The 22,260-nt window shown below is 42.1% G+C and overlaps 7 protein-coding genes across 10 annotated transcripts; 3 read left to right on the top strand and 4 right to left on the bottom strand.

The window, feature by feature from the left end:
• Positions 1 to 521: 521 nt before the first annotated feature.
• Positions 522 to 2,234, bottom strand: LOC129583560 (uncharacterized). Its single transcript, XM_055475392.1, has 3 exons — positions 1,775 to 2,234; positions 1,547 to 1,673; positions 522 to 1,260 (listed from the first exon to the last, which is right to left on the bottom strand). The coding sequence occupies exons 1-3, from the start codon at positions 1,895 to 1,897 to the stop codon at positions 761 to 763; spliced, it is 750 nt and encodes a 249-aa protein (XP_055331367.1). The 5' UTR covers positions 1,898 to 2,234; the 3' UTR covers positions 522 to 760.
• LOC129583563 (succinate dehydrogenase cytochrome b560 subunit, mitochondrial-like) lies at positions 2,146 to 3,211 on the top strand. Its single transcript, XM_055475393.1, has one exon. The coding sequence runs from the start codon at positions 2,375 to 2,377 to the stop codon at positions 2,966 to 2,968; it is 594 nt and encodes a 197-aa protein (XP_055331368.1). The 5' UTR covers positions 2,146 to 2,374; the 3' UTR covers positions 2,969 to 3,211.
• Positions 3,212 to 5,092: 1,881 nt separating this feature from the next.
• On the bottom strand, positions 5,093 to 7,925 carry LOC129583799 (UV excision repair protein RAD23 homolog B-like). The gene is made up of 8 exons (XM_055475770.1): positions 7,637 to 7,925; positions 7,486 to 7,564; positions 7,269 to 7,419; positions 6,634 to 6,853; positions 6,447 to 6,567; positions 6,161 to 6,291; positions 5,721 to 5,912; positions 5,093 to 5,635 (listed from the first exon to the last, which is right to left on the bottom strand). The coding sequence occupies exons 1-8, from the start codon at positions 7,700 to 7,702 to the stop codon at positions 5,507 to 5,509; spliced, it is 1,089 nt and encodes a 362-aa protein (XP_055331745.1). The 5' UTR covers positions 7,703 to 7,925; the 3' UTR covers positions 5,093 to 5,506.
• A 153-nt stretch (positions 7,926 to 8,078) lies between these two features.
• On the top strand, positions 8,079 to 13,994 carry LOC129583798 (rap guanine nucleotide exchange factor 1-like). Of its 4 annotated transcripts, none has more exons than XM_055475769.1 (6): positions 8,079 to 8,660; positions 8,759 to 8,881; positions 9,806 to 10,085; positions 11,011 to 11,512; positions 11,582 to 12,376; positions 12,534 to 13,994. In XM_055475769.1, the coding sequence occupies exons 3-6, from the start codon at positions 9,906 to 9,908 to the stop codon at positions 13,814 to 13,816; spliced, it is 2,760 nt and encodes a 919-aa protein (XP_055331744.1). In that variant the 5' UTR covers positions 8,079 to 8,660; positions 8,759 to 8,881; positions 9,806 to 9,905; the 3' UTR covers positions 13,817 to 13,994. The 4 variants fall into 4 exon arrangements, with proteins under 4 accessions (XP_055331744.1, XP_055331743.1, XP_055331742.1 ...); XM_055475768.1 differs by having other exon boundaries at positions 8,745 to 8,881; XM_055475767.1 differs by having other exon boundaries at positions 8,739 to 8,881.
• On the bottom strand, positions 13,806 to 16,904 carry LOC129583800 (U11/U12 small nuclear ribonucleoprotein 35 kDa protein-like). Its single transcript, XM_055475771.1, has 5 exons — positions 16,550 to 16,904; positions 16,151 to 16,463; positions 15,822 to 15,983; positions 14,820 to 14,973; positions 13,806 to 14,364 (listed from the first exon to the last, which is right to left on the bottom strand). The coding sequence occupies exons 1-3, from the start codon at positions 16,757 to 16,759 to the stop codon at positions 15,883 to 15,885; spliced, it is 624 nt and encodes a 207-aa protein (XP_055331746.1). The 5' UTR covers positions 16,760 to 16,904; the 3' UTR covers positions 13,806 to 14,364; positions 14,820 to 14,973; positions 15,822 to 15,882.
• Positions 16,905 to 17,122: 218 nt separating this feature from the next.
• LOC129583627 (GTPase-GDP dissociation stimulator vimar-like) lies at positions 17,123 to 20,151 on the top strand. The gene is made up of 2 exons (XM_055475511.1): positions 17,123 to 18,369; positions 18,934 to 20,151. Exons 1-2 carry the CDS (start codon positions 17,361 to 17,363, stop codon positions 19,977 to 19,979), a joined length of 2,055 nt encoding a protein of 684 aa, XP_055331486.1. The 5' UTR covers positions 17,123 to 17,360; the 3' UTR covers positions 19,980 to 20,151.
• Positions 20,047 to 21,851, bottom strand: LOC129583628 (DNA-directed RNA polymerases I and III subunit RPAC1-like). Its single transcript, XM_055475512.1, has 3 exons — positions 21,407 to 21,851; positions 20,762 to 21,341; positions 20,047 to 20,477 (listed from the first exon to the last, which is right to left on the bottom strand). Exons 1-3 carry the CDS (start codon positions 21,665 to 21,667, stop codon positions 20,209 to 20,211), a joined length of 1,110 nt encoding a protein of 369 aa, XP_055331487.1. The 5' UTR covers positions 21,668 to 21,851; the 3' UTR covers positions 20,047 to 20,208.
• Between the last annotated feature and the right edge of the window lie 409 nt (positions 21,852 to 22,260).

The following is a 22,260-nucleotide window of genomic DNA, read 5'->3' as shown; positions in this document are numbered from 1 at the left end:
GCAATATGAGACATTCGCGCTGCTGTTACAAGATGACCAATGGTCAGAGGTGCTATGTGTGTGTTTAATATGGCGAATGGATGTAGTATGGCATAAAATAGGTACGGGTAGGCTAGTAAGTCATCAGTTAATTCCGCATGCAGAAACTACGTGTTAGAATCAATTTATACTTAATAAAAAAGCAAGCTGGAGCAAACACCTGTAGCAAAGGACAAATGCTTTCCACAAAGACAGGCAATTGTTTGAGCTTTAGGCCGCAGAAACTTGAAAAAATCATGGCGACACCATGAAAATCCGAATGCTTATATTACATAATTTACATTTCACGTCGGCAAAGTTTTTAATTACATTTGAAGCATAGTTTGAATAGGTTTGTGCTAATGGTCTTGTTGCGCATCCAGCAACACTCGGCATAGACGATATAGCTTGCAGCTAATGGTAAGTTTTTGCACTTTGTTGTGTGATCTACCCTACGAGAGCGCCTTCGCCCCTAGCATGTACACGGTTTGGTTTTCGTAATCAATAGATGTTTATTATCTTTAACACTTCAGGTTCAATTCACAACGAGCCAATGAAAACTACTCAGTTAATGAAGATAAGTACACAAGTGCGAGCAACTGCATTTTACGCGATCCGGGATACGACAGACCCCTGACATTATTATGATTACACTTCGTAATACAGTCTAGTGACAAAATTCTGAAATTCAGAATTTACTTCAATAGCACAACACCATGGATGAACAGCACCTGAAGACAAACTATTTCGCACGCTGCAGCTGTGTTTCTTCTTTACTGGGCTCCATGTCCTTCTTTTCGCCAGCGTCCAGACTGCTGTCATAATCATCCGCATAATCCGCCCACGATGCGTATTTTTGCACTAACGGCATGGGATCCAGTCGCCAAGTAGTACCACGTTGCAGAGGTTTCATCTCGGCACGACGATGTAGGGGATACGGCACGCGGACTACATAGGGATCGCTAGGCGGCAACGGTTTGGGGTTAAATTCCTCCGGGGGACTGTAAGGTTGGCGGAAGGCGGGTTCGCGCCCGCCGGGATTTGCTCGCCAGGTGTAGTTCATTTCTTCATCGGATACATCCCATTTGTGGGCTAAAATACCCGTGCGAGTTTTGTAGTCGCGCATTACCTCGTCGCGCGCTTCGCCCCATTCCTGAAAGGCAAAACTTTCTGTGTGCAAGCGCTCAACGTCCCTTTTTGGTCGAAGCACAGGCTCAGCGGCAGGAGGCCGTACTTTGAAATCTGCCGAAAGGAAAAACTGCATCAATAATATGAATAAATCCTCAGAAAACCACACAGCTAGTAAACGCTCTCAGAGCGCCTCACAACAACAAGATTTAAAAAAAGGCATCCAACACCAAACAAAAAATAAAACTGGCTGCACTCTTAAATCTGTTGTGCCATCAGAAGCGCTACGGCTAGTTACAGGTACGAGTACTTAATTTCGTACCTATTCCTAGTTCCAGGCAAGCTAAAAAGTTTTACTGTAAGCCCATAAAATGTTTCCAGCCACAAAAGGAGTACGTACAGGCATATTCATCCTTTTCGTAGTCAATGACTTCACCAATGCCAGGGATACTTTTTCGATAAGCGCGACCTACAGCATGGGCAGGAGAGTATCTCTCTTTGGGGTTCGGGCCACTAACCACAGAGCCCTGCAAACACACGTCATAGTCATATAAGACGAGCAGACCGAGAGATTCACGATTTTTATACTAAACGATCACTCCGTAGTAACGCCAAATTCACAATATACCTGTTCCGTGGCGTCCTCGTTGTATCCTCCCGAGATATACCTAGTGCATCCCACAATTACAGGACGTGGACTGGAAGTGTTCGGGAGTTTAAGTACGCTTGACAGGGAGGATATCCTAATCATTATTATCCGATCTAGAATTGCAGTTTAATTTAAAAGCAGTTCTGGATTAGCCTCTCTTCTTCTAAATCAGCGGAAGAGCTTCGCTCTCTGCAACACAATAAGGAGGAAATAAAAAAATTGTGCCAAAGAGTCACAGACGGGAAATCTGGCCGATTGTCACGAAATGTAAACAAATGATTTTACTCCTGGCCCGTTCTGGGGCTCTGGCGCTAGCAGAGTGGGCTGTCTACAGTAATCTAGCTGTGCGCATGCTACTGCTGACACAAACATTTCCAGCGTTTTAAATTTTACGAAAAACATTACTTTTTAAAATAATAGTACCTAAAAAATTTACTTTGCGAAGCAAGACCACATAAACCGGATTTTATTATTTACAGAGTTTGCAAGGCTACGAGATTCTTTGACTGTTCTAGAGTTTGTGTATGCTTGGCTTGTAAAACTATTTTTTTTTCTGCAGCTCTTCTAAAGCTGAAGACGATGCTTGCTCTAGCAAACAGTGCACTGCGATCGCAGTCTGTTTTGTGGTCCAGTTTGCGGAGTATGCGCACTTCTTCCACGATTTTGACGGAAAAATTCCGCGGGACTCCTAAATCACCTCCGGACACGGATAAAGGCGAAAAGTACACTCCATCGGATTTCCGTGAATCAGCTGGTTCGGGTGTGCCACGTTCCGGGGATGACTTCTTCGACCGTAACAAGAAGCTTAATCGGCCCCTGTCTCCCCATTTGACCATCTATCAGACACAGTTACCCATGATGATGTCCGGTACTCATCGTGCCACGGGTTTGATTTTAGGATTGCAGTTGGGGGTGGTGTCTCTAGGAATTCTTCTTGCGCCGCAGCATTTTGATTATTACGTGGAAGTCATCCGGAGTTGGCAGATGAATGACATACTGGTTTTCGTCGGGAAGTTTGGTGTTGGTTGGTTGCTAATGTACCATTACTTCAACGGGATTCGTCATTTAGCCTGGGATATGGGCAAAGGATTCGCGCTGCCGGACTTGTATAAAACTGGCTATGTAGTGCTTGCGCTGTCCCTTCTGTCCGCAGCTTATTTGGCTACGCAGTAATGTGAGCGGACTAATTTGGATGGGATTATTGAAGTTGTCTAGGTTCTGGAGGGATCGAATGGATTGCTGCTTAAACTGCTAGAATTTTAATATGAAAGTTACAGTTAAGTAAATGTGTAATTAATTAGTTCATTGATGATTTGTGTTAGATATTAATTATTGTTATTTTATCTGTTTATCAGAAAAAAATGAAATTAATTGCGTAATAAAATTCCTGAGCAGACAATGCTTGTGCTTTTCCGTCAGTTTGCAAGCAAACACTATACGCGTCTTGAAGTGGGAACTTGTACCCTGGAATGGATTCGAACAAATCGCAAAAGAATGAAAATACATCCGTATATCTGCAGGAAAAAAATATTATTTGCTGTGAGACAATGAGTGCAATTGTAAAGCAATCGTTTAGAACTAGCAGACTAGCTTATTAAAAGCATCAGTACGGGTGTTATATTAAATATGTTAGCATATAACGGCGCGATAGGAATTTCATCTGATTCTGATTATAAAAATGTCACCAGAAGCCGCGTAATGTTTGTCTTTGTTCCCTGGATTGATTTTAAATAAATACCCTTAAGATACAATGCTGCATTATTGTGCATACATATTTGGTATTTCATTAGAACTGCAGACACTGAACTGTTTTTATGCAATGATTTTTATCGTTTTGAAAATGAACACGTCACGATTTGAATAAAAATATATGTAATTGTTGCTTTAAGTATGCACGTATACACCGGCACATTTTCTATTTGTAACTTGATCATGAAGTACTGTTAATAAGTGACTAATAACCTGGTATTAATCGTAACATTAATAACGAACCTTCGACTTACTGTACTAGAAGTGCAGTAGGCAGCTAGACTACTAACTTGCTGGCATCGGCACTTTTTTCGACGTGGTGTCTTTACATTTAAGATTGAAATTCTTTGGTGTATTATTTTTCTGGGTCCTTTTAGCAAAGAAATGAGTCTGATGCTCGGAAAAACATGGGTGTGCTGGCGAAGGCAGAAAGACCGTCCACAAACGTACGAACGGCATATAAAAAGTTGCATAAATAACCTGCCCATGTACTTATAACAGATATCTGCCTAGTCAATTAAATTTTGACTACGTACACCAGGAACTTGATGATTCAGTGGCGAGAAAAATCACGGCCTTTTGTACAATCTAAGCAAAAGAAAACGGGGTCTTTTGGTGATATAAATCGCTGCTACAGAAATCTTCTGACTTGCATGTCACGAGCCTTAAGACTTTTTTGGAGTCGTTGCCTACTGCATACTGTACTTGTGGAAGATTCTGACAAGGTCGCATCATAACTCTGCAATACGAATACGAATTCGATTTAGTATAATTTGCAGCATCAGTTTTGCAAATTGTACGAGAGTGATATTACGAAGTCCTATCAAGCTGCCTATAATTGCAAGCCTGCGGCATATCTTTTATATATCAGCTAGTTAAAAGGTCACTCTTGCGCTCAAGTCGACAAAGTACAATAGCCATGGACGCATTTGGACGTATCACTGCTGCCATCATTTTTGTTGCGTTTGTCATTCTTTTGAACAATTACTGTGCCGCCCAGCAGTCAAAACTTTCCATAACGCAGAGTGGATCAGCATCAGAATCTTTTCAGTTACCGTCCGGCAGAACCGTCCGTGTACCAGGCCTTCAGGATAAACTGACTTCCGCAATGAAAAGTAAGCACGCTACTAATCGTGTCGTAAATGACGGTTGTACAGTACTCTTATTAATTATAATCTGGACATAGTATGCTTGATAAAATTCATAACAATGAAGTAGCGGTTACATTGACTAGTTAGCATGCCTTGTAACTCTCACAATAAGGCCCCTGTGATCAACTGCATACTTTTAAATTTCGTAATTATTGTAGATTACACTATGCGGCATCCTTCTGTGCAGTCGCGAAGTGCCGCTGGAATGTTAACTTCCCGAAGTTCTACTGGAAGCGGAACTGGGCAACTGATTTCTTTGCCCACTATTCAGTGAATAATGGTTGTTGCTTAATGATCGTATTTATTTTTACAACATGAACCGTCTCACAACTGCTGATATCTTTCTTATGCTCGCTTGCTGCTGGACAGCATATATAACATTCTTGCATGGAAATAGCAGATTTCGTACTGTTTTAATAAAATTCGGAGGAAGTAAAAAAGCGCGTTATGAACGCAGGTAACGCGGACACAGCAGAATTCGCATGAGCATATCGCTTTAAGTCACCACAAAAAAGTACGAACACCAAAAATGTGATTTTGAATTTTGCGAAAACTGAAACTGAATGGCGAGTTCCAGGTTGCATGGGAAACTGTGTAAATACGCAAAGCGTGGTAATAAATATTTGACAAGCAAACCAAAACGGCTAAACCCATCTGCCAAACAAAATCATCCATGGCGGTTCAAATCGAATCGAGTTATTGATAATGAAAGCTATCCCAGGAAAAACCGATTTCCGGTAAACGAAGAAAATCATGTCACGTCGGAACAGAAATATTCGGCTAAAACCATCTTCGTCCATCTTCACGACATCTACAGCCCTCTTCCAGGATCCAATTCATCCAGATTTGATAACAAAAAGTTGGCGGCCATTTCCTCATTCTTGTCGCAAGCAAAGAATGCTTCTATCACCATCTGCTCCGGAAATCCCATTGCTTTCAGCTGCAGCAACAAGCAATGTCAAATAATGCTTTACAGAATCTCTTTCGCACATATTCCAACAAAATAAAAAAAGCAGATAACGTACTCTCTCAATGGCAGCATTCTCTTCCGGTGTCACGTTCACGTAATGAACACCTGGTGGAGGAGCTCCTCCGGCATTAGCAAGTCCACCAAGCGCAGCCTGAAGACCTTCCAGTCCTTCGGGATATTCTTCATCTCCCTCGGCTGCTTCTGTGTTCAACATAGCCAGAAATTCTTCTTCATGATCCCGAATGGCCTGAGGCAAAAATAAACGTTTACTGTACACGTTTACAATAAAACTTAGTGTGAACTTCATTCGGCGATAACTTTTTAGTGCTTAAGCAACAAAAAAGCCTTCGAGAGAGCACTATAATATAGTGTAAAACAGTATTTGCAGTTTTGCACAATGTACGATTACCATAAACAACAAGCAGTAAATCAGCACCTCTTACAAAACCAGCACTGAGGAATAATTTCCCGAAAAAACCAGTCAGATTATAATACCTGCATCAGTTGTGGATTAGCTTGACTAATATCCTGCATGAAATTACGAAGAAGCTGTGGATCTTGTTGTATCATTTGTCGCATCTGTGCAAATTGTGGGCTATCACGGAAAAAAGCCAACGGATCCGCACCTATGGAATGACAATATTGAGTTTCAGTACACCGCCATTTTAAATCAAAAATACAGGGAAATTGTCCCAATAAAGTATGACAATAAAGCGCAATTATAACAATCTGACAAATTCACTTCTATTAATACGAACGCAACAGAAATGAGAATCCTCACCTCCGGCGGCGGCTCCAGCTTCTGCAACCGGCTGCGCAGCCTGTGCTGGTCGCTGCGCTGCACCTGCGGGATTTCCGGATAGAACGGCTGGGGGAATGCCGCCACTGACAGGTGGCAGTCCCTACGAAAAAAAACGTAAAATGTCAACGGTTTCACGATGCAGAGAATCCAGAAGGCATTAACATACCGAGATCAAATATTCCACAGCCCGTTCGGGATTGAAATAGGAAGCGCGCAAAGCGCTTTCCACTTCGGATTTCGGATAGCCCATCTGGACAATGGCCTCTACCATTTCATTGTATTTGTCCGGGGAGATTCCAAATCCGACATTCTGAGGTGGACCAGCAAGGGCAGCCGCCGGAGCAGGGTTCGCTACGACGGGAGGCGTAGGTAGCTGCGCAGGTTGACTAACAGAAAAGAGAAAACTTTGGTTAAAATTCGCCATCAACTGCGATTTATCATTATCGTATGCCTACAATTAGTATTCGCTTTCCTAAGTTAAAAAGCATGACTAACGACTTGGAAATATATAAAAGAATCAATAAAAATTTATTTCGTCGATGACTCACCAGAAGAACTTGATGTACGTATCTGGACTGACAAGCCACGTAAGAAAATTTAATTAAATTCCAAGAGCAGAAAATATAAAGAAAAAATGGAAAATTCCTAACAATTCGTCATCCTTTCGTCTATGAACAACACACATTCCTAACCCTGATTCTATTCAAACCATTTCAAATATTTCAGAATAAATAAACCTGGGCTAAACATTAAACGAATATGAATAGTATAATAAATCGACATTTTTTCCGTCAGATTTACCTGGCAGTTTGTGGTTGGGCTTTTGATTCTGTTGGAGCTTTGGGAGTCTCTGCGGGCTTCACTGAGGCTTTACGAGCCATCACCACAACAAATCCAGCTTCCTTGTAGTTTTCGCTCTCTAATGTGGCTTCATTGCGATCCCATATCTTCCCTAAAAAAGACGGTAGTGAGGACAAAAACTCCTTATTCTCAGATTCTGCCAAAGCAAGAATCAAACCTGAATGAATCAGTTTGAGGGTGTCCGACTTGAACTCGTCTCCTTTGAGCTCTTCGATTTTTTTCTTCAATTCACCGACCTGCAACCACACAATCTCACTAAGACAACGAAAGCCAAGTCAGTAATGAAGAACGTCAATGGAAATACTCACGGTTGTGGATGGCTCGGCGTCTATGGTGAAAGTTTCCTGATTGAGAAGCCGACAAGTAACCTGCATTTTAAGCGGTGGCTGTTGGGAAATCTGCTTCAGATTATTAACGAGCAAACGACTGTATGAAATGTCCAACTATACGAGTAAATAAAGAAGACTTCGGAAACTATGGCCCGCTTATGACTTATCCAGCAAATGTAGAACTAATTAAATCCGTCAGTCGGTCATGATAAGTACATCTTCGTTCCAAGAACGGATGATGAGTCGACATTTTATTCTGATTTACTAAGGGCTGAGGGCAGTAATCAGTGAATATAATCGCACCGACCTTGGGGAAGCTCAAGTCTGCACTACTGCAGTTCGCATCTGGATTACGGTGTAAAGTAGCACGGAACGACGGAACGCAGCGGTGCGCTCGACAGGGCATGGAGATTATCGCAAGCACAACAATCTGGATTCATAAAATGATAAACGTTTAAGAAACTTTTGCATCTTCTTATTCTTCCATTTTTATTATCGTTTCTAGTTTTTGGGTTTGGTTTTTGATTATCATCTACTTGTCACGTGTGCACGTTACACCTTTTAAGTTCTGCTTTATGAATTGTTTTGCACGCTGTTTTGTGCCTTTTGCTAGCTGGTGCAAGTGCTTGCGCTAGAAAGCCCACCATTGCGCATTCGTTTATCCGTTTATACTACAGCATTTTGAGTTTAAAATAGCTTCGCTGCTTCTGCCTCGAAACCCGCGCCTCTTGCTGTCTTGCAGCACATTTCATCCGCAATATTGTCGTTATTCTCGCTTATTTATGCTGTTGCACATGCTAACAGCAAGCCGAAAAGTAACTTAAACTCAAAAGTTACGCATGGAAAGAGTGCAAAATTGCGCTGCGGTAACTGGAGGAGATTCCCGTGGCTCGTATTCTTAAATGGATGTAAACAGATGCTCCATGATCGTTGTATCGTATGCATTTTCTGAGAAAATGCGGAAGAAGTTGGAAGTGTTCTTGGTTTCACAACGTAGCTAGCAGTAAGCTATTGTTATGGTTTCTACATTCTCTTGGCATACGAACGACCCGCGGATTTTGGCACTCAGAATTTTTCATAGAAACAGTTTATTCTGTGCAGCTGAAATACTCGACGTGGATTTCGACATTTGATAGTTCCCACCGAAGGTGTGTGTAGTGTCGACATAGCTCTAGTCTGGAACGAGCTCCCGTGCATCTTCTGGTTGGCAAGGCATTGTGGTTGGTAAGAAAAAACTAGCAATTTAATTAGCAAGTGTGTGGCTGTGCCACCGAGCATGTAGCACTGCTCTGATATCCGACGTTGGATTTTGTGTTTTTGAAATTTACAGTTACTGTACTTTTAATACGTAATGTAAGCTGTACTGGTTGTCGAACTTTTCACGATCATGGTAACTCATAAAATCGATAAAAGATCCAAATAATTAAACGTACGGAATTTCAAGCGCACGAAAAGTAAATCCGTGGCTTTTGCAGTTTTTCTTTTGGTGGTGGTTCCTCTTGTCTGTTTAGAGCAGATGGTTTGCATTTTACTAACTAAGCATTAAGCAGCAATAACGTTCAGATTTGAGATTCTGAGAGACGGATTCCCATCTTAAAATTATTCAATTGCTAGAGTAAGAGCAGTTAACTACCTACTTTTTTTAACTACCCACTTTTTTTAATTAAGTACCTACTTTTTTTGCGAACGGTTTGGCGGGTATTTCAAAGTGGTGAAAGTTTTCCGTAGTTACACTTCAAGTTTGTACTTACGAAAAACATGATTTGTCTGATTTTAGTTCATTTGAACCTGCATTTAGCTGCAAAATAACATACAGATAGACGATGCACCCATTTGTCAACTTACTACCGTAATGTTCCCACCCTTTTGATATATTCGCATTAAACCGATAACCAGATGTTTCTAGGTAAAATATGCTATATAGTTCTATCTATGCCGATATCTCAGCTTATCAGCAATCGAAGGCATCTGTTCCAGCAAAACAAATGTCATATTCAGATGTCGATTTTACGCATTTTATGATGCAAAGAATGACGATTTGATTACATCTAGCTGTTCTCAGAAATTTTATCTCTTTGGTGTTTATCGAGGTTCTAGCCAGTGGCAGCCTCTATTTGGATATCACCAGCCTAAAGGGTTTTCTTTCAGGAATGAGCTGCTATTGGTTTGTTATGGCCTGCTGTGACGACATCCGACAATTCAGAATTCATTCCGTGGATATCGGGTGTGCTATCTGAAAGTTTGCAGGATGAGAGCTGCATCAGCGTCTCGTTATCCCAACATATTTCATTTTAAATCATCCACTGGAAAAGGAAAATCTGCTTCGGCATTGTTGGGTTCCAAGAGCAATGCCGGTCAAGCTATGGGATGGAAAGCGGGAAATGAACTGCGACGTAGTTTGGATAATTGCAGCCAGAATGTAATTACGGTATGTTTCGAAAGTCCTTATCAGCTGACGTCTGTATACTGTAGTGCTGTGAATATTGCCCGAGTCGCCGAAACCATTACTAGTTTATGCTATACAGTATGTAGTACTATGTACAGAAGCTTTATTGCTTTGTTTTGATGACCTCTTCTGGTAACGTCTTAATCAGTCATCAAATCTGTAACCATATAAAATTTTAATTTCGAAACTTGCTAATTGTGAGTCTCAAATTACAAGTCTAAAATTACAAGTCTAATGGGCAGTGGTTAATAAATATTTGTATTGCTCAGTAGTTTTGCAAAATAACTAAAATGGATGGCACGTCGGACGCATTTTGTAATTGTTGGATTTATACTAGTTGTTTGTGCATTAATACTCGTATCGTAATGGAATGCTTCGCTGGCAGTGAGCACACCATCCGTAGTAAAAAATTGAATAAACTAGAAAAATGTTATTACAGTGATTAACAATGTTAATTACCAGGGTGCGGAGGAGTAGGCTCAGAGCAATACAAGTATGTTTACTGTATTCGCAGCGTTCTGCTCATATCAGATTCATGCGCCGTAGTTCGTACATTTAAACCGGTGAAAACTGTTGTTATTGCCTTCGTCAGCGATTCCTGTGAAGTTCAGTATAACTCATCATTCTGCGCTTACCGAACTTAATGGTTTTGCTTTTAAACTTTCATTTTTTTTCCCCGAAATGAAAATTTCTTATAGTGCCGCGTGTAATATTTGTTCACTTACCGGTACGAAATTATTACGACTTATCGTTGTTTTGGTGTATAGTGGACTGAGTGTAGTATTTTTATGATGAAAGACTGTTTTAAAAGACTGTTCTGCAGTATGCCATCTTTGAGCCAGGTAGCGCAAGCATGAAGAAACCTTTTACTACCATCATTTTTGTAACAATGGCTTTTATATTGCAGGACGAAGAGGAAGTATCACATTTGGAAAAAGAAGTGTTTTTTGCTCTTCGGTACTTCCAGGATGTGGTAGAAAAGAACACTCTTGAATTACTAGCCGGCTCAACGACTGTTGTGATTGAGAACATCTTCGTTTTGGATAACAAGCTTCAGAGTTTATTCCATGAACAAAACCCTTCAAGTGCCACTCTTCGCTCCGAATTAATCGAGATGCATCGGTATTTAGCTGTCCTGGTTCGTTGGTCCGATGAAGTGCTTATATGGAAAACGGACCGCTCCACGCCTATGCGACGCCATCCCAATGTCGTGCCCGCAATTTACGCTCTCCGGAGACATGTGCATAATGCTGTCGAGATATACTATTCTAATACGAAGGAGACTGACGATGGTGTTAAGCCTTTTATAAAACTTAAACCCAGTGCCTCCACGGAATCGTTGTTCGCTCGGAAGCTCTCCAGGCAATCGTCTACAGTTTCGACTGGTCGAGATGAAATAGACGGTGCAGGTGAGAATTCGATAAGGATATGACGTAATCCATACTATTTGCTTATTTTTGCCTAATTTGTTGATTTAGGGTCACTGGCTCAGTTACACACCTTCAGTCCCATGAGTCGCGGTGACGCACGTCAGAGTCATCACAGCACGTCTTCCTATTCGCTACATAGTCGAAGTCCCAGCCCCCAGTTAGAGGTGTTCGAGAAAACAGCTACTGATTCTGGAATTTCACTGGATGGGCCTGCATGTATTGACTCTCCGCGAAATCAGCCTGGATTGAGTACCTTTGCTCGGAAGATGGCGCGCTCCGACGTGAATGTGGCGAGCGATAATTTCTCTAAGCCGCCGGCATCGCCCGCTAAGAGTACAACATCGCTGAATGGCCAGCGCCCGGGCGTCTTTGTTTACGAAGTGAAACGCACAAACAATCCCTTCATCGAGCAGCACTTCTTCCATGAGAATGGACTGGGTGTGGCCACACGCCCCAGCTCCTCCCAACCGCTGCAGTTTCTGCCCTTAGCGCAGTCACCATTGTCCCCGTCGCCGCGTAGGACTTCCTTGGACGAAGATAATGGAAGAACCCACAATCACTATGAGCACATCTACTGTGAAGTCGAGAGCCAGCGAGGACCTCCGCTTCCGCCTAAAAAGCAGCGGAATGTTCAGTCTTACATCGAGGTATTCGGCCATGATTCTTTTGCAACAAGTACGCGACGACCCAGCGCTCCGTCGGGATTGCTCGCCCAGGAGATTAATGCTTTTAAGCAGAATGAAAAATGCCATTATTATGGGATCTCTCCGATGAGTTCAAGTCCGGTATCACCTATCAACCCGAGTTTCGGCTCAAAACCGCCTATTAGCCCACGAAATGGGAGTAAGTTTACTATGAGTGAAATTGATATTATTTTTGACGCGTATTTCCACTCTAGATGAATGACCAGTTTACTAAAGCAGATTAATAAATTTCGCCAGAGAGTAATTTTACTCATTTTATGCAGATATAATGACCAAAGATTTTCGTGCATTCCCAGGTAATTCGTCACCGAGATGTTCGCCTATTCCATATGGTGACCTCTTTGCAAATCGTTTGAATGGAAGTGCCTCCTCGATACCCGAGTTGGATCACGCTGATAATTTGATTTTCTGCACTAATGCGCTAGGGAAAAACGAAGTGAAGGGTGGCACCGTAGATGCCCTTATTACGGAGGCAACTAAATCAACGAAAAAGGATTTCTTATTTCAAGAAGCATTCCTCGGCACGTACCGGACGTTCATTTCGGCAGAAGATTTAGTCAAAAATATTCTGCGGCGATATGCGGCAGTGTCCTCCAAGTCCGGAGTGAACGAAAAGAACACTGCTCGCACGACGTTTTTTTTGCTTTTACGAATAGTTGATGAGCTGTGCTTACCGGAACTCTTCAAATCGCCCATTATCCACACGCTGCTGGCGTTTGTGTACCAGTTAGTGTTAGAAGGCGATCTAGCTATGGCCCGTGGATTACGAAGGAAGCTGTTAGATAAGCATGATTGCTTACAGAAATCCCGGAGTACATCGTTGTTGTTGCTCTCTACACCAAGGCGAAGCCGACGAATAGGATATTTGTTGGATTTCAAATCTGTAGAGATTGCTGAGCAAATGACTTTGTTGGATGCTGAACTATTTACGCGTATCGATACCAGAGAAATTCTCCTGTGGACTAAAGAACAGTCTGAAGAATCTGGACAGAATTTATCAGTTTTCACCGAGCATTTTAATAAAATTAGTTTCTGGGCACGAACTCGGATTTTGGAGCAGACCGATAACCGTGACAGGGAGAAGTACTTCGTGAAATTTTTGAAGATCATGAAGCACTTGCGAAAAATCCAGAATTTCAACTCGTATCTCGCTCTGCTGGCCGCTGTAGATTCGGCTCCAATTCGTCGCCTGGATTGTTCCAAAGCGCACACAGAAGTTGTGAAAGAATTTAGCGCATTGATTGATAGCTCGCAGTCGTTTCGAATATATCGCTCGGTATTGGCAGGCATCGAACCACCCTGCATACCGTATATCGGGATCGCTTTGCAAGATTTGACTTTCGTTAACGAAAATCCCGATTGGCTCGATGAAAACAAGCATGTGGTGAATTTTGGGAAACGATGGCAGCAGCATCAGATATTGGATCTGTTAAGGTTCTTCCAGAAGAAGTGCCAATACCCATTTCTGCGGAACGAAACTATTGTGCAGTTTTTTAATAATTTTGATAATTTTCTACCAGAGGAACAGCTATGGCAGATCTCAGAATTTATTAAGCCTCGTGGCACAACCAAAGCGTAGTGCCTTAGTGTTATTAATTTAACGGTCATGTGTGATTTGAAATTGTCTTCTAACCCAGTGAAAGTGAGAACTAATCCCGAGTGTACAAATTTGTTTTGAAGTTTGAAATTGTGTAATTTTTTACTGCGAAGCTTTATACTTTTTTTGCCGAGGTATCTGTAATAAAAGGATCAAAATTCGTGGTCATATCCATTAAGTCTTTTGTTAACAAACACTGCGCCCAGATAGTGCTTAAGAGTCAAGCCACAACGCACGGCTACGCACCGTATACTCGGAATTACTTATCAGTCTGAGTATTTGAAAACAATGCCACGGTCAGTGCTCATTTGCAATAGAAGTGTGCAAACAGAATACTAACTTCTTTTCAAAAAAACCTTCCCGTTTCTCCATCAAGATGTTGCATATCAAGAGGTGATTGGGTCTGCGGTGACGGTGTCGGAATTCCCAGGACATTTTTTAAAAAGGGTGCCCTGTTTCCAACATAACCAGTGTAGGGAAAGCGACCTTCAGCTTGGTAACCAATTCCTGCAGATCCGATTATGGGCCAGCTGCAAGCCAATCAAAATTATTATCTGTACATAACCGTGCATTAAAAGTCGTTATTCAAAAACATAGTACACTGAACATAACAGTAGCTAAATAAAGCTAGCGAGCATAGGCAGAAATCAACATGATAGGTAACTGCGCGAAATCAAAGCAGCAGTCCGTCGTGAGTTCCGATGCGGTACCGAATGTCCACAAAATCAAACGACGCAACCCAGCACAAAAAGAAGTCAAACCGTCAGCTGCGAAATGTATAGTTGTATACCGTATCATGAAAATCTTTACGAGTTAATACATATTCAGCATTAAAACACACGTCTCTCCTTCAAGCTGCCTTTTCAAAAAAGTGGACAGACCTCACTGGTAATTTTACCGTACTTGTACCAAGGTGGATAGGCCGATAGGGTACCCTATCCCCCTTGCTGGTACCTATAAGCAGAGCTACACAACGCTGGCTTACCTAATTCCGGGCAATGGCAGGGGCCCAGGATAAGTCCAATGGCGCGAAACCGGCGGAATATAAACAACTATACCGTATGCAGGTTGTGTTTCTACAATAGCTGGTCCAACAGCAGGTCCAATATTTTCCGTGCCTTCTTGAGCAAGAACTGTGCCTGAAAATGAATTTTCACATGTAAATAAAACCATACTGCAAGTCTCGAAACAATTTTACGAAACATAATCCAAAGGATCTGCCAGACTTACAACTTTTCCATAATAGCGACAACAAAGTTATGCTTTTAAGGTACTGATAGAACTGAGCAAGAGACTGCATTTCGAAGATTTTTCGAATAACGGAATGAAGAAGATTTCCACCTGCCCCGTTAAACTCCACAAACGCAAACCGCAAGCACAGCGCAGGAAAACAGTACAATTTTCCAGTATATATTCTGCAGTAGAATTTTGTAAATTAAAAACATACAATTACCACAGTAAAAGAGAAAAAGGTGTCTTGGCATACACACGGAACACAACTTTTGAAATCAAAAAATAAATGCCAAACTGCAAGCAAACATCATCTAGGTATCCCTCATGCGGCAAAAATTTGCTGCCGAAAGTGAAAGCAGCGCAAGATCATCATTCTGCAGCTCTGGGCTGCGCCTTGTTCTTCGAACTACATTTTTCTCGGCCACATTCGCTAGCCTAATAACAACACCGACCGGAAGTTTGTTCTGTAAGCCCCCCAGCGCACGGCCTAGATCTTCCTAATTCGTACCGATACAGCTATACATCAAAACGCGCAGAATCGCGAACTAGCATTACACACAAGGCACACACCGTCAACGCACAACTTAACTGCACAAAAAATAGTGTACACACTACTGAAAATTGACTATTGAAACACATTGGATAGATGTACTGATCATCATGTACTTGTACTAGCAGCCATCCAAATGACAATCTACGACACTTTCCGAGGTAACGCTGTTAACACTGTCAAAGCCTAATAAGTAATTCTTACCGTTTTCATGGTATGACTAGGATTTCGCTTTGTCATCACCACCTGCCACTTATCAGCGCCTTCAGGATGGTTTTTGCCAGCCACGAGACTGTTTTCTCCAAGGTTTATCTCGACAACCAAACCTCAGCTGCCCAGATTCTTTTTTACCCCCAAATCCACCTCCTGAAAACGGTGCATTTTTCATTAAACAAGAGTACAATAAAAATCTCATAAGAAAGATTCTGACTGCCTGCAATGCCGCCAGTGCTTAATAATCTATGGACAGGCTGCCCCGTCGTAGTGCTTGGGTAATGTAGTGTTGTATATCCGAAGTGCCAGTAACAAAGTACCTAAACGTCTCGGTTTCCACCCTGAAAGCACACGTTCACATTCCATGTCGACTAGAATTTTCTGTCCTTCCAAGCTCATCCGCCTCGCATTCCGCACAGCGTTTTGTGCATCACACTCTTTATAGTACTCAATGAACGCATAGCGCTGCGACAGCCCCGTCACATAATTTCGTATCAAGCGCAAGGATTTCACTTTGCCGAACTCCGAGAATACGGTCTGTAGCGTTGTCTCCGTAGTGGAGGGATTCAATCTTCCCACAAATACAGTACATAATGGTGTACCAGCCATCAGCCGATCTGGCTTGTACTTCGACTAAAAACGTAACAATGTAACGTACAATGAGTCGCACATATTGTTGACAGAAAAAAGTCAGAATAACATCAAACACAAATACACACCTGTAAAGCTCTCCACAGGCCCCGGTCGTGAAGAGCATTTCCTTTAATCCCGTTAATATTTCCTATTTGGAATGGATCGTATACCGTTGTAGCCAAATCTTCTTCGCGATCGGTGGTAGTACCATCACCTGAGCGCTGGACGGGAGAATTGTTAAGCCTGCGTTGCTTCGAGTCCTCTGCGGCTTTGCCTTTCAATTTCCAAGCTTCCATGGTGAAGCAAAACCATCAGCTTCCACTTCCCCGTCCACAGCAATGACGCTTATAACTGCCTCTCAAGTCAGCAACGGTGCAGAATGACACCTGACAAGTGAAAAACAAAAAGCCCAATCTGGGCAAAAATACAAAATAAATTACAGTAAATAATACAGAAATCAAGTTTTACCATTGAAATGATTAAATATCGAGAAACAATCTTTTTCGAGCCGTCGTACAGCAGTCGGCGTTGGGTGGAGGCAGTGGCGGTCAACCTACTCTGTGACGTCCACCAAGGGGACGCAGCACGCACTGAATATGTCTTCGGTTTCTAAAGTTGAAGGTGCGCACGTAAAAGTTCAGAAGTTTAGATTTTAGAATCCAAAATTCTAAACTGATAATTTCCTCTTTTCTTTTTCCTCCCTTGAAAAAACTGATGAATCACTGGAGTTTTTTCGTTTTAGTTGTTAGGGTACTTGTTTACCTCCTTGAATTTTAAATACGTTACTACCCTAGTGTTAGGTAGCACTACCGTTTTGCAAATCTTCATCAACGTACAGTGTGCTAACTGGTAACAGCAAACAACGTCGTCGTTCGGTCTACAGTGGAAAACGGAATCATGGCATCACTAGACAGACTGTTGAATTGTTTATATTCTACGTCAGATTTCTTGGAACAGCAATCAATTTTAACAGATATAACCGCCGAAATCAGTGCCAGCTCGAAAGATGAATTCGATGGGAAGTGCCGGTTCGTGTGCTCGCCGAGATTTCTGGACACCTTAAGGACGATATTCAAGCTGACATCTACGACTTTTCTCCACAGTCAGGAAGGACTGCATAAATGCATAATATTGATATCGGAATTAGCCAAATGTGAAAGCGTGCGACATGCACTGGAACCCTTCTTGGTTGCTCTCACTGATTTTTTGGAACGTGCAAGTTTGAGTGAATCATTTCGATTCGATGTGGTTTATGATTGTCTGCGAGCCACTGGGAACATCTGTTATGAAAATGATTCAGGAAGACAGATTTTCCTGGATGCTAAGGGATTCGCGAAACTACTGTCTGCCATGAATTTAGCTGTAAGTTGGGCGCAGAGCGAACCGAAGGAAGTACTGAAACTCACGAAAACGGCTGTCGGATGTTTATGCAATGTCATTGATTCCAATGCTGCGTGCCAGAAAGCTGCAATTAGTAGTGGAGTTTTCGTTCTTTTGCGACGTTTGCTGTGTGATGATTTTTATACTGAGTTACATGCCACAATTTTAGCTGCTTTTGTGATTTTGGCCGAGCACGTAGAAACGTTGGAATCGCTGGGAGATCCACAGCTAATATCGTTGTTATTAGAATTCCTGCAGGCAGATAATGACAACCTTGTGGAAAATTCGCTGGACCTTCTGGTTAAAATTTCCGACTCGGAGGAGGGAAAACTTGCTGTTAGGCAAGCCAACGCAATTTCCATTCTTCTAGAAGTGTTAGAGCGAAATAATCTGAACAGTGAATTGCAAGACCAGTGCTCCAGTTTGCTTGTGGAATTATCTGTGGGTTGCGCGTTGCCGCATAATCACAACGAGAATGGGATCTGCTTTGAAGCTGAAATGGCCGCGAAATGGCTGGTCGACAATGGTATGAGTACAGCGAATTTGCACATCATTGTTACTATTAGTGGAAATGTCATTGTGTAAGAATTTATATCTGCATTTTTTATAAAGGGCAAAAGATAGATTCTTTTTAGGTTGAATGATTCGTATTTTTTGTACAGACTACAGCAAGTTTAATTGTCAGATTTCGTGGCGAAATGCGGCTTACAGCTCAGACAATCCGATTAGGCCTTTAATGCAAATCTTTTTCACCTACTGTGCTTAACACTTTTGTTATGCATTTTATGAATTTTGACATTCGTATTTCCAGTTAATTCTAACTCGGTTTTCAAATTTATGTAACCTTGCCTCATTTGCCATAATCTTTTTGAGTCGTGAATATATCTTATTAACTCATGTTAGCTGCTTACAGTTTCAGAATGGATTTACTTGTACTCATAACATGTTCGCGTGCACGCCGTGCAGTAAAAGAAGTACTCGAAGAGAAATTTTGAAGATTGCACTTCATATGCATGATAATGCATACATGATAGTTGTGAGACCCGGTTGTGTTGTGTTCGAAGTGTGAAACAGTAAAATGTTGTTGCAGATTGGAATCGAATTTCAAAACGCATAACAGCCGCTTTATTTATTGGGAATCTGATGCGTGATGAACAGAGCTGTTTGGCCTTTATTAGTCACCGGCTTTCCGACGGAAATACTGTAGCGGAAATTTTGAAGAATGTTTTTATTCAGTCCTTGGACTTAGCGGATAAGATTTTGGCTTCCGATGATTTCAGAACTGACACTGGCCGGTGTAATCAGTGCATTAAATCGTCAAGTCGTCTTTCACAAAAATTGCAAGAAGACGACAATTACACAGATATCCAACCGGAAGATTGTCCAAATTGTTTACTTATCTCTCAGCGGAAGCAGGTTTTGCAACTTCAGTATGCGGTTGTGTCTGCTTTGAAAAATTTGGTGGTTAACGAAACCGTTCGCCGACGGGTATTCCTTGATTTAAATTTCGCTGAGGTACTGATTTTGGCTGTTGTGAAGCTGGGGCAATTCACTTGCGGGCCGATTCGGTCACCTGTTGTTAGTAAATTTCTGGCACTTCTACGCATGTTTATCTCTCTCGATCAGGATACGGCAGTGTTGTTTGGAACTTCGGACGTTGTGGTCAAGCAGATGTTTTCGTGGGTTACAGAACCGACTGTAACGAATTACTCCCTTTTAGCCGTCGTGACCACTGTAAAAACTTCGAATTACTCATGTAATGTGATGAATTGCTTCTTGCGGCATGGGATGGTGAAGCTGCTGTCGGACCAACTAATCGAAAAAGCCGCCGCAGTTGTGATGAGTGGGTTAGGCGCGATTGCCTTGTTTTTCCAACAACAAGATGCAGTTCGAATGTTTTTGGAAGATGCTGACCATCAGGAATTTTTAAGTGCTTTGAATACTTGCTTACAAGATGGCAGACTGTCGACAGATGGCGTGCTTTTAGGTTTACAAATTGTTGAATATCTGAGCCGTGCACAGAAATTTGCTAGTGTGATTCTGCGATCCGGAATTCCCGGCACTGTGGCCCGGTTAAAAAGTCATCCTGTGGAAGATATTCGGAAAAAAGCTGCTCAAATTGACACATTCTTGTAAAATTTGCGCTGACTTTTTTTTACATGGGTTTCTGTGGACTTTCTGTGATTCTAACCGTAAGTTCAGTTTTGACCTTTTAATTGGTTCTAATATTTTGCGCAGAGGCTGCGTCGCAATAAAGCTTGTAGCCTTTTTCTGTTCTTTTGTACAAAGTAAACTGAAATTAAAAGAGATTACAATTAATACGATTACAATTAATACAATCACAATTAAAACGACTGTTCTATTTTTACGAGTGCTCTTCCATTTTGACGACAGACGGTATAGGCGCTCTAAATCGAGCCAGTTTGAGCAAATGATATTCGCAGCGGTTTTTCAGAATAGTCAATGCTTCTTTAACCAACACAGTTGACGGTAGGGCGCCAACAGATTCCACTTCGAAAATAAATTCGTTCTTTCGAAATCCAATTTTTACGGCATCGCTCAAGGTAGAGTCGCATAAAACTTTTCGACATCCGGTGTACAAACGGTCATTTTTCACCACAGCACTCTCGCGTCCTGCAACAAAACATTCGAAATGACAAGTACGGTCATTAAAATGATTATCAAAGACAAAGTGCTACTTATTTAATCACGCACTACATATATTTTAAGTATATCATTTTGTAAAGAATTTTTAACAATTACAATAGAAACTATTAACGAGCCGGACTGTAACGGTATTCAAAAATGACGTTATTTAAAGATCCAGTGCAAGATAAACTCGTCCTTACAACGTCCTCGACCTCATCCTCGTGCAAGATAAACTCGTCCTATGCAACTACTCGACTAAACATAAATACCTGACTGATCTTTCACCACTTCGATAATTGCCTTATCGCCCTTGTTGTTCACAAAACACTCGCGCAGCCGGTGCGCTTCTTCTCCATTAACGTCCCGCAAAAGACGAATCTCCGGTTTTGCTCGGTAAAATGCCGTTGACACAGGAGAGAACTTGGCGTGATCCTTCCCGATACCTTTAGCCACGAATACGCGAAACTCCAGCTCCTGAGCAGGATGCAGGGTAGCAACTAAGATACGATCCTCCACAGTGTTGTGCACCGGGCCCACTTTTTCCATGAGATCCTGCGGATACGATGATTCGCGGGGAAATTTGAAATCCGTGCTGTAGAGTTTCACCATATCAACTTTCGGATTAACGGGCACATGACGGGTCGAGCGTGCGACTTTTTTCGGTTCCACTTGCAGTTCAAATAATATACCATAATCCAGGCTGTCCGGTTTCTTGTCCGCGGGACGGAATTTAAAACAACGCGGATCCGCGCGGAACGGCACCATTCCCACACGATGACCAATCATATCGTCGGAGAGAATCGTGCTATTCTGCTGCATTCGGATTTCGGCCGGTGCCATGGATGGAACCTACCGAAAAATCTGGAATTCTCACAAAGTGCTTTTTAGAAATAAACAACTAACTGCATTCCAACCTCAGCAAGGAGAGCGCGCCTCAGCGCGTTTATGACGAAGGGTTCCACATTGAAGACATCAAACTCCAAGAACAGGCCCTGCTCTCGCATGGCATGTATGCAAATAGTCATGCGCTCAGTATAATGGGAGAACTCGAATGGTATCAGGGGGTGCACCGAATCGACATCTGTAAATACCGCTGGCTTATTTCGCGTCAGGATGCAGCAGAGATGCTGATTTTCTTCTTCGCGACGAGGATAGCGTGGTTGTTCCCCGGGCATTTTGATCCGGATCCCCTACGTTTACCACAATCTACGGAAGAAAGCTTGACACTTTCGACGTCACCAATTTAAAATGCGGGAAAAACGATGAAAATTTTATTACTGGTGTAAGTAGCTTAAAGGAAGTCCCAAACCACAGCTTCTCTACATGTGTAAAATTTTTCTTGCCATTAAATTTTAAAGAGTTATCCGCAGTCAGCTGCATCAGCGCAGGAAAGTTGAGGAAACCGGCAACCAGCACGCAAACGGTAAACTGGCTTGCGTTGCAATAGCTACCGCCAAGGGCAGCCAATCAACCCGGAGCTGAAAAGCAAAACCGAGAAGCAAAACAAGCAAACCTGTATTTCGGTTTTCATAAACTAACCTCAACGATAACTCGTTGTACTGAAGCTGTACTGCCTGTACAGCAAAAGTACGGTTCATAATAATTCATCCAAAATGTGAAGTTAAACATCAAAGAAAGTAAAAACTGCTACGTAACTCCGAAGTGAAAACGCCGAGAAAACTTAAAAAATCCTCCCAATTGTATCGCTATCGTATTTGTTTCCGGTAAATGTATGTTATTCCGTTATCTTTCAGAGAAATGACTCACA

Source organism: Paramacrobiotus metropolitanus, unplaced genomic scaffold, assembly GCF_019649055.1.
Source record: "Paramacrobiotus metropolitanus isolate TYO unplaced genomic scaffold, Prichtersi_v1.0 Parri_scaffold0000011, whole genome shotgun sequence".
Classification (NCBI taxonomy): Eukaryota; Metazoa; Tardigrada; class Eutardigrada; order Parachela; family Macrobiotidae; genus Paramacrobiotus; species Paramacrobiotus metropolitanus.
This window is presented reverse-complemented; position numbering and strand designations above follow the sequence as displayed.

What these genes read in the sequence shown, in the direction of transcription:
- LOC129583560 (XM_055475392.1), bottom strand. Translation starts at nt 1,897, where the DNA reads ATGATTAGGATATCCTCCCTGTCAAGCGTACTTAAACTCCCGAACACT. An exon ending in ACGAGGACGCCACGGAACAG is followed by an intron (nt 1,674 to 1,774) that starts GTATATTGTGAA and finishes GTGTGTTTGCAG; the next exon opens with GGCTCTGTGGTTAGTGGCCC. An exon ending in CGAAAAGGATGAATATGCCT is followed by an intron (nt 1,261 to 1,546) that starts GTACGTACTCCT and finishes TCCTTTCGGCAG; the next exon opens with ATTTCAAAGTACGGCCTCCT.
- LOC129583563 (XM_055475393.1), top strand. Translation starts at nt 2,375, where the DNA reads ATGCTTGCTCTAGCAAACAGTGCACTGCGATCGCAGTCTGTTTTGTGG.
- LOC129583799 (XM_055475770.1), bottom strand. Translation starts at nt 7,702, where the DNA reads ATGCAGGTTACTTGTCGGCTTCTCAATCAGGAAACTTTCACCATAGAC. An exon ending in CTGTGGAATATTTGATCTCG is followed by an intron (nt 6,568 to 6,633) that starts GTATGTTAATGC and finishes TTTTTTTCGTAG; the next exon opens with GGACTGCCACCTGTCAGTGG. An exon ending in CTAATCCACAACTGATGCAG is followed by an intron (nt 5,913 to 6,160) that starts GTATTATAATCT and finishes TTTTTGCCTCAG; the next exon opens with GCCATTCGGGATCATGAAGA.
- LOC129583798 (XM_055475769.1), top strand. Translation starts at nt 9,906, where the DNA reads ATGAGAGCTGCATCAGCGTCTCGTTATCCCAACATATTTCATTTTAAA. An exon ending in AGATGAAATAGACGGTGCAG is followed by an intron (nt 11,513 to 11,581) that starts GTGAGAATTCGA and finishes TTGTTGATTTAG; the next exon opens with GGTCACTGGCTCAGTTACAC. An exon ending in TATTAGCCCACGAAATGGGA is followed by an intron (nt 12,377 to 12,533) that starts GTAAGTTTACTA and finishes GTGCATTCCCAG; the next exon opens with GTAATTCGTCACCGAGATGT.
- LOC129583800 (XM_055475771.1), bottom strand. Translation starts at nt 16,759, where the DNA reads ATGGAAGCTTGGAAATTGAAAGGCAAAGCCGCAGAGGACTCGAAGCAA. An exon ending in GCCTGTGGAGAGCTTTACAG is followed by an intron (nt 16,464 to 16,549) that starts GTGTGTATTTGT and finishes TTACGTTTTTAG; the next exon opens with TCGAAGTACAAGCCAGATCG. An exon ending in GTGGAAACCGAGACGTTTAG is followed by an intron (nt 15,984 to 16,150) that starts GTACTTTGTTAC and finishes CACCGTTTTCAG; the next exon opens with GAGGTGGATTTGGGGGTAAA.
- LOC129583627 (XM_055475511.1), top strand. Translation starts at nt 17,361, where the DNA reads ATGGCATCACTAGACAGACTGTTGAATTGTTTATATTCTACGTCAGAT. An exon ending in GAAATGGCTGGTCGACAATG is followed by an intron (nt 18,370 to 18,933) that starts GTATGAGTACAG and finishes ATGTTGTTGCAG; the next exon opens with ATTGGAATCGAATTTCAAAA.
- LOC129583628 (XM_055475512.1), bottom strand. Translation starts at nt 21,667, where the DNA reads ATGCCCGGGGAACAACCACGCTATCCTCGTCGCGAAGAAGAAAATCAG. An exon ending in GGCGCGCTCTCCTTGCTGAG is followed by an intron (nt 21,342 to 21,406) that starts GTTGGAATGCAG and finishes ATTTTTCGGTAG; the next exon opens with GTTCCATCCATGGCACCGGC. An exon ending in AGTGGTGAAAGATCAGTCAG is followed by an intron (nt 20,478 to 20,761) that starts GTATTTATGTTT and finishes GTTTTGTTGCAG; the next exon opens with GACGCGAGAGTGCTGTGGTG.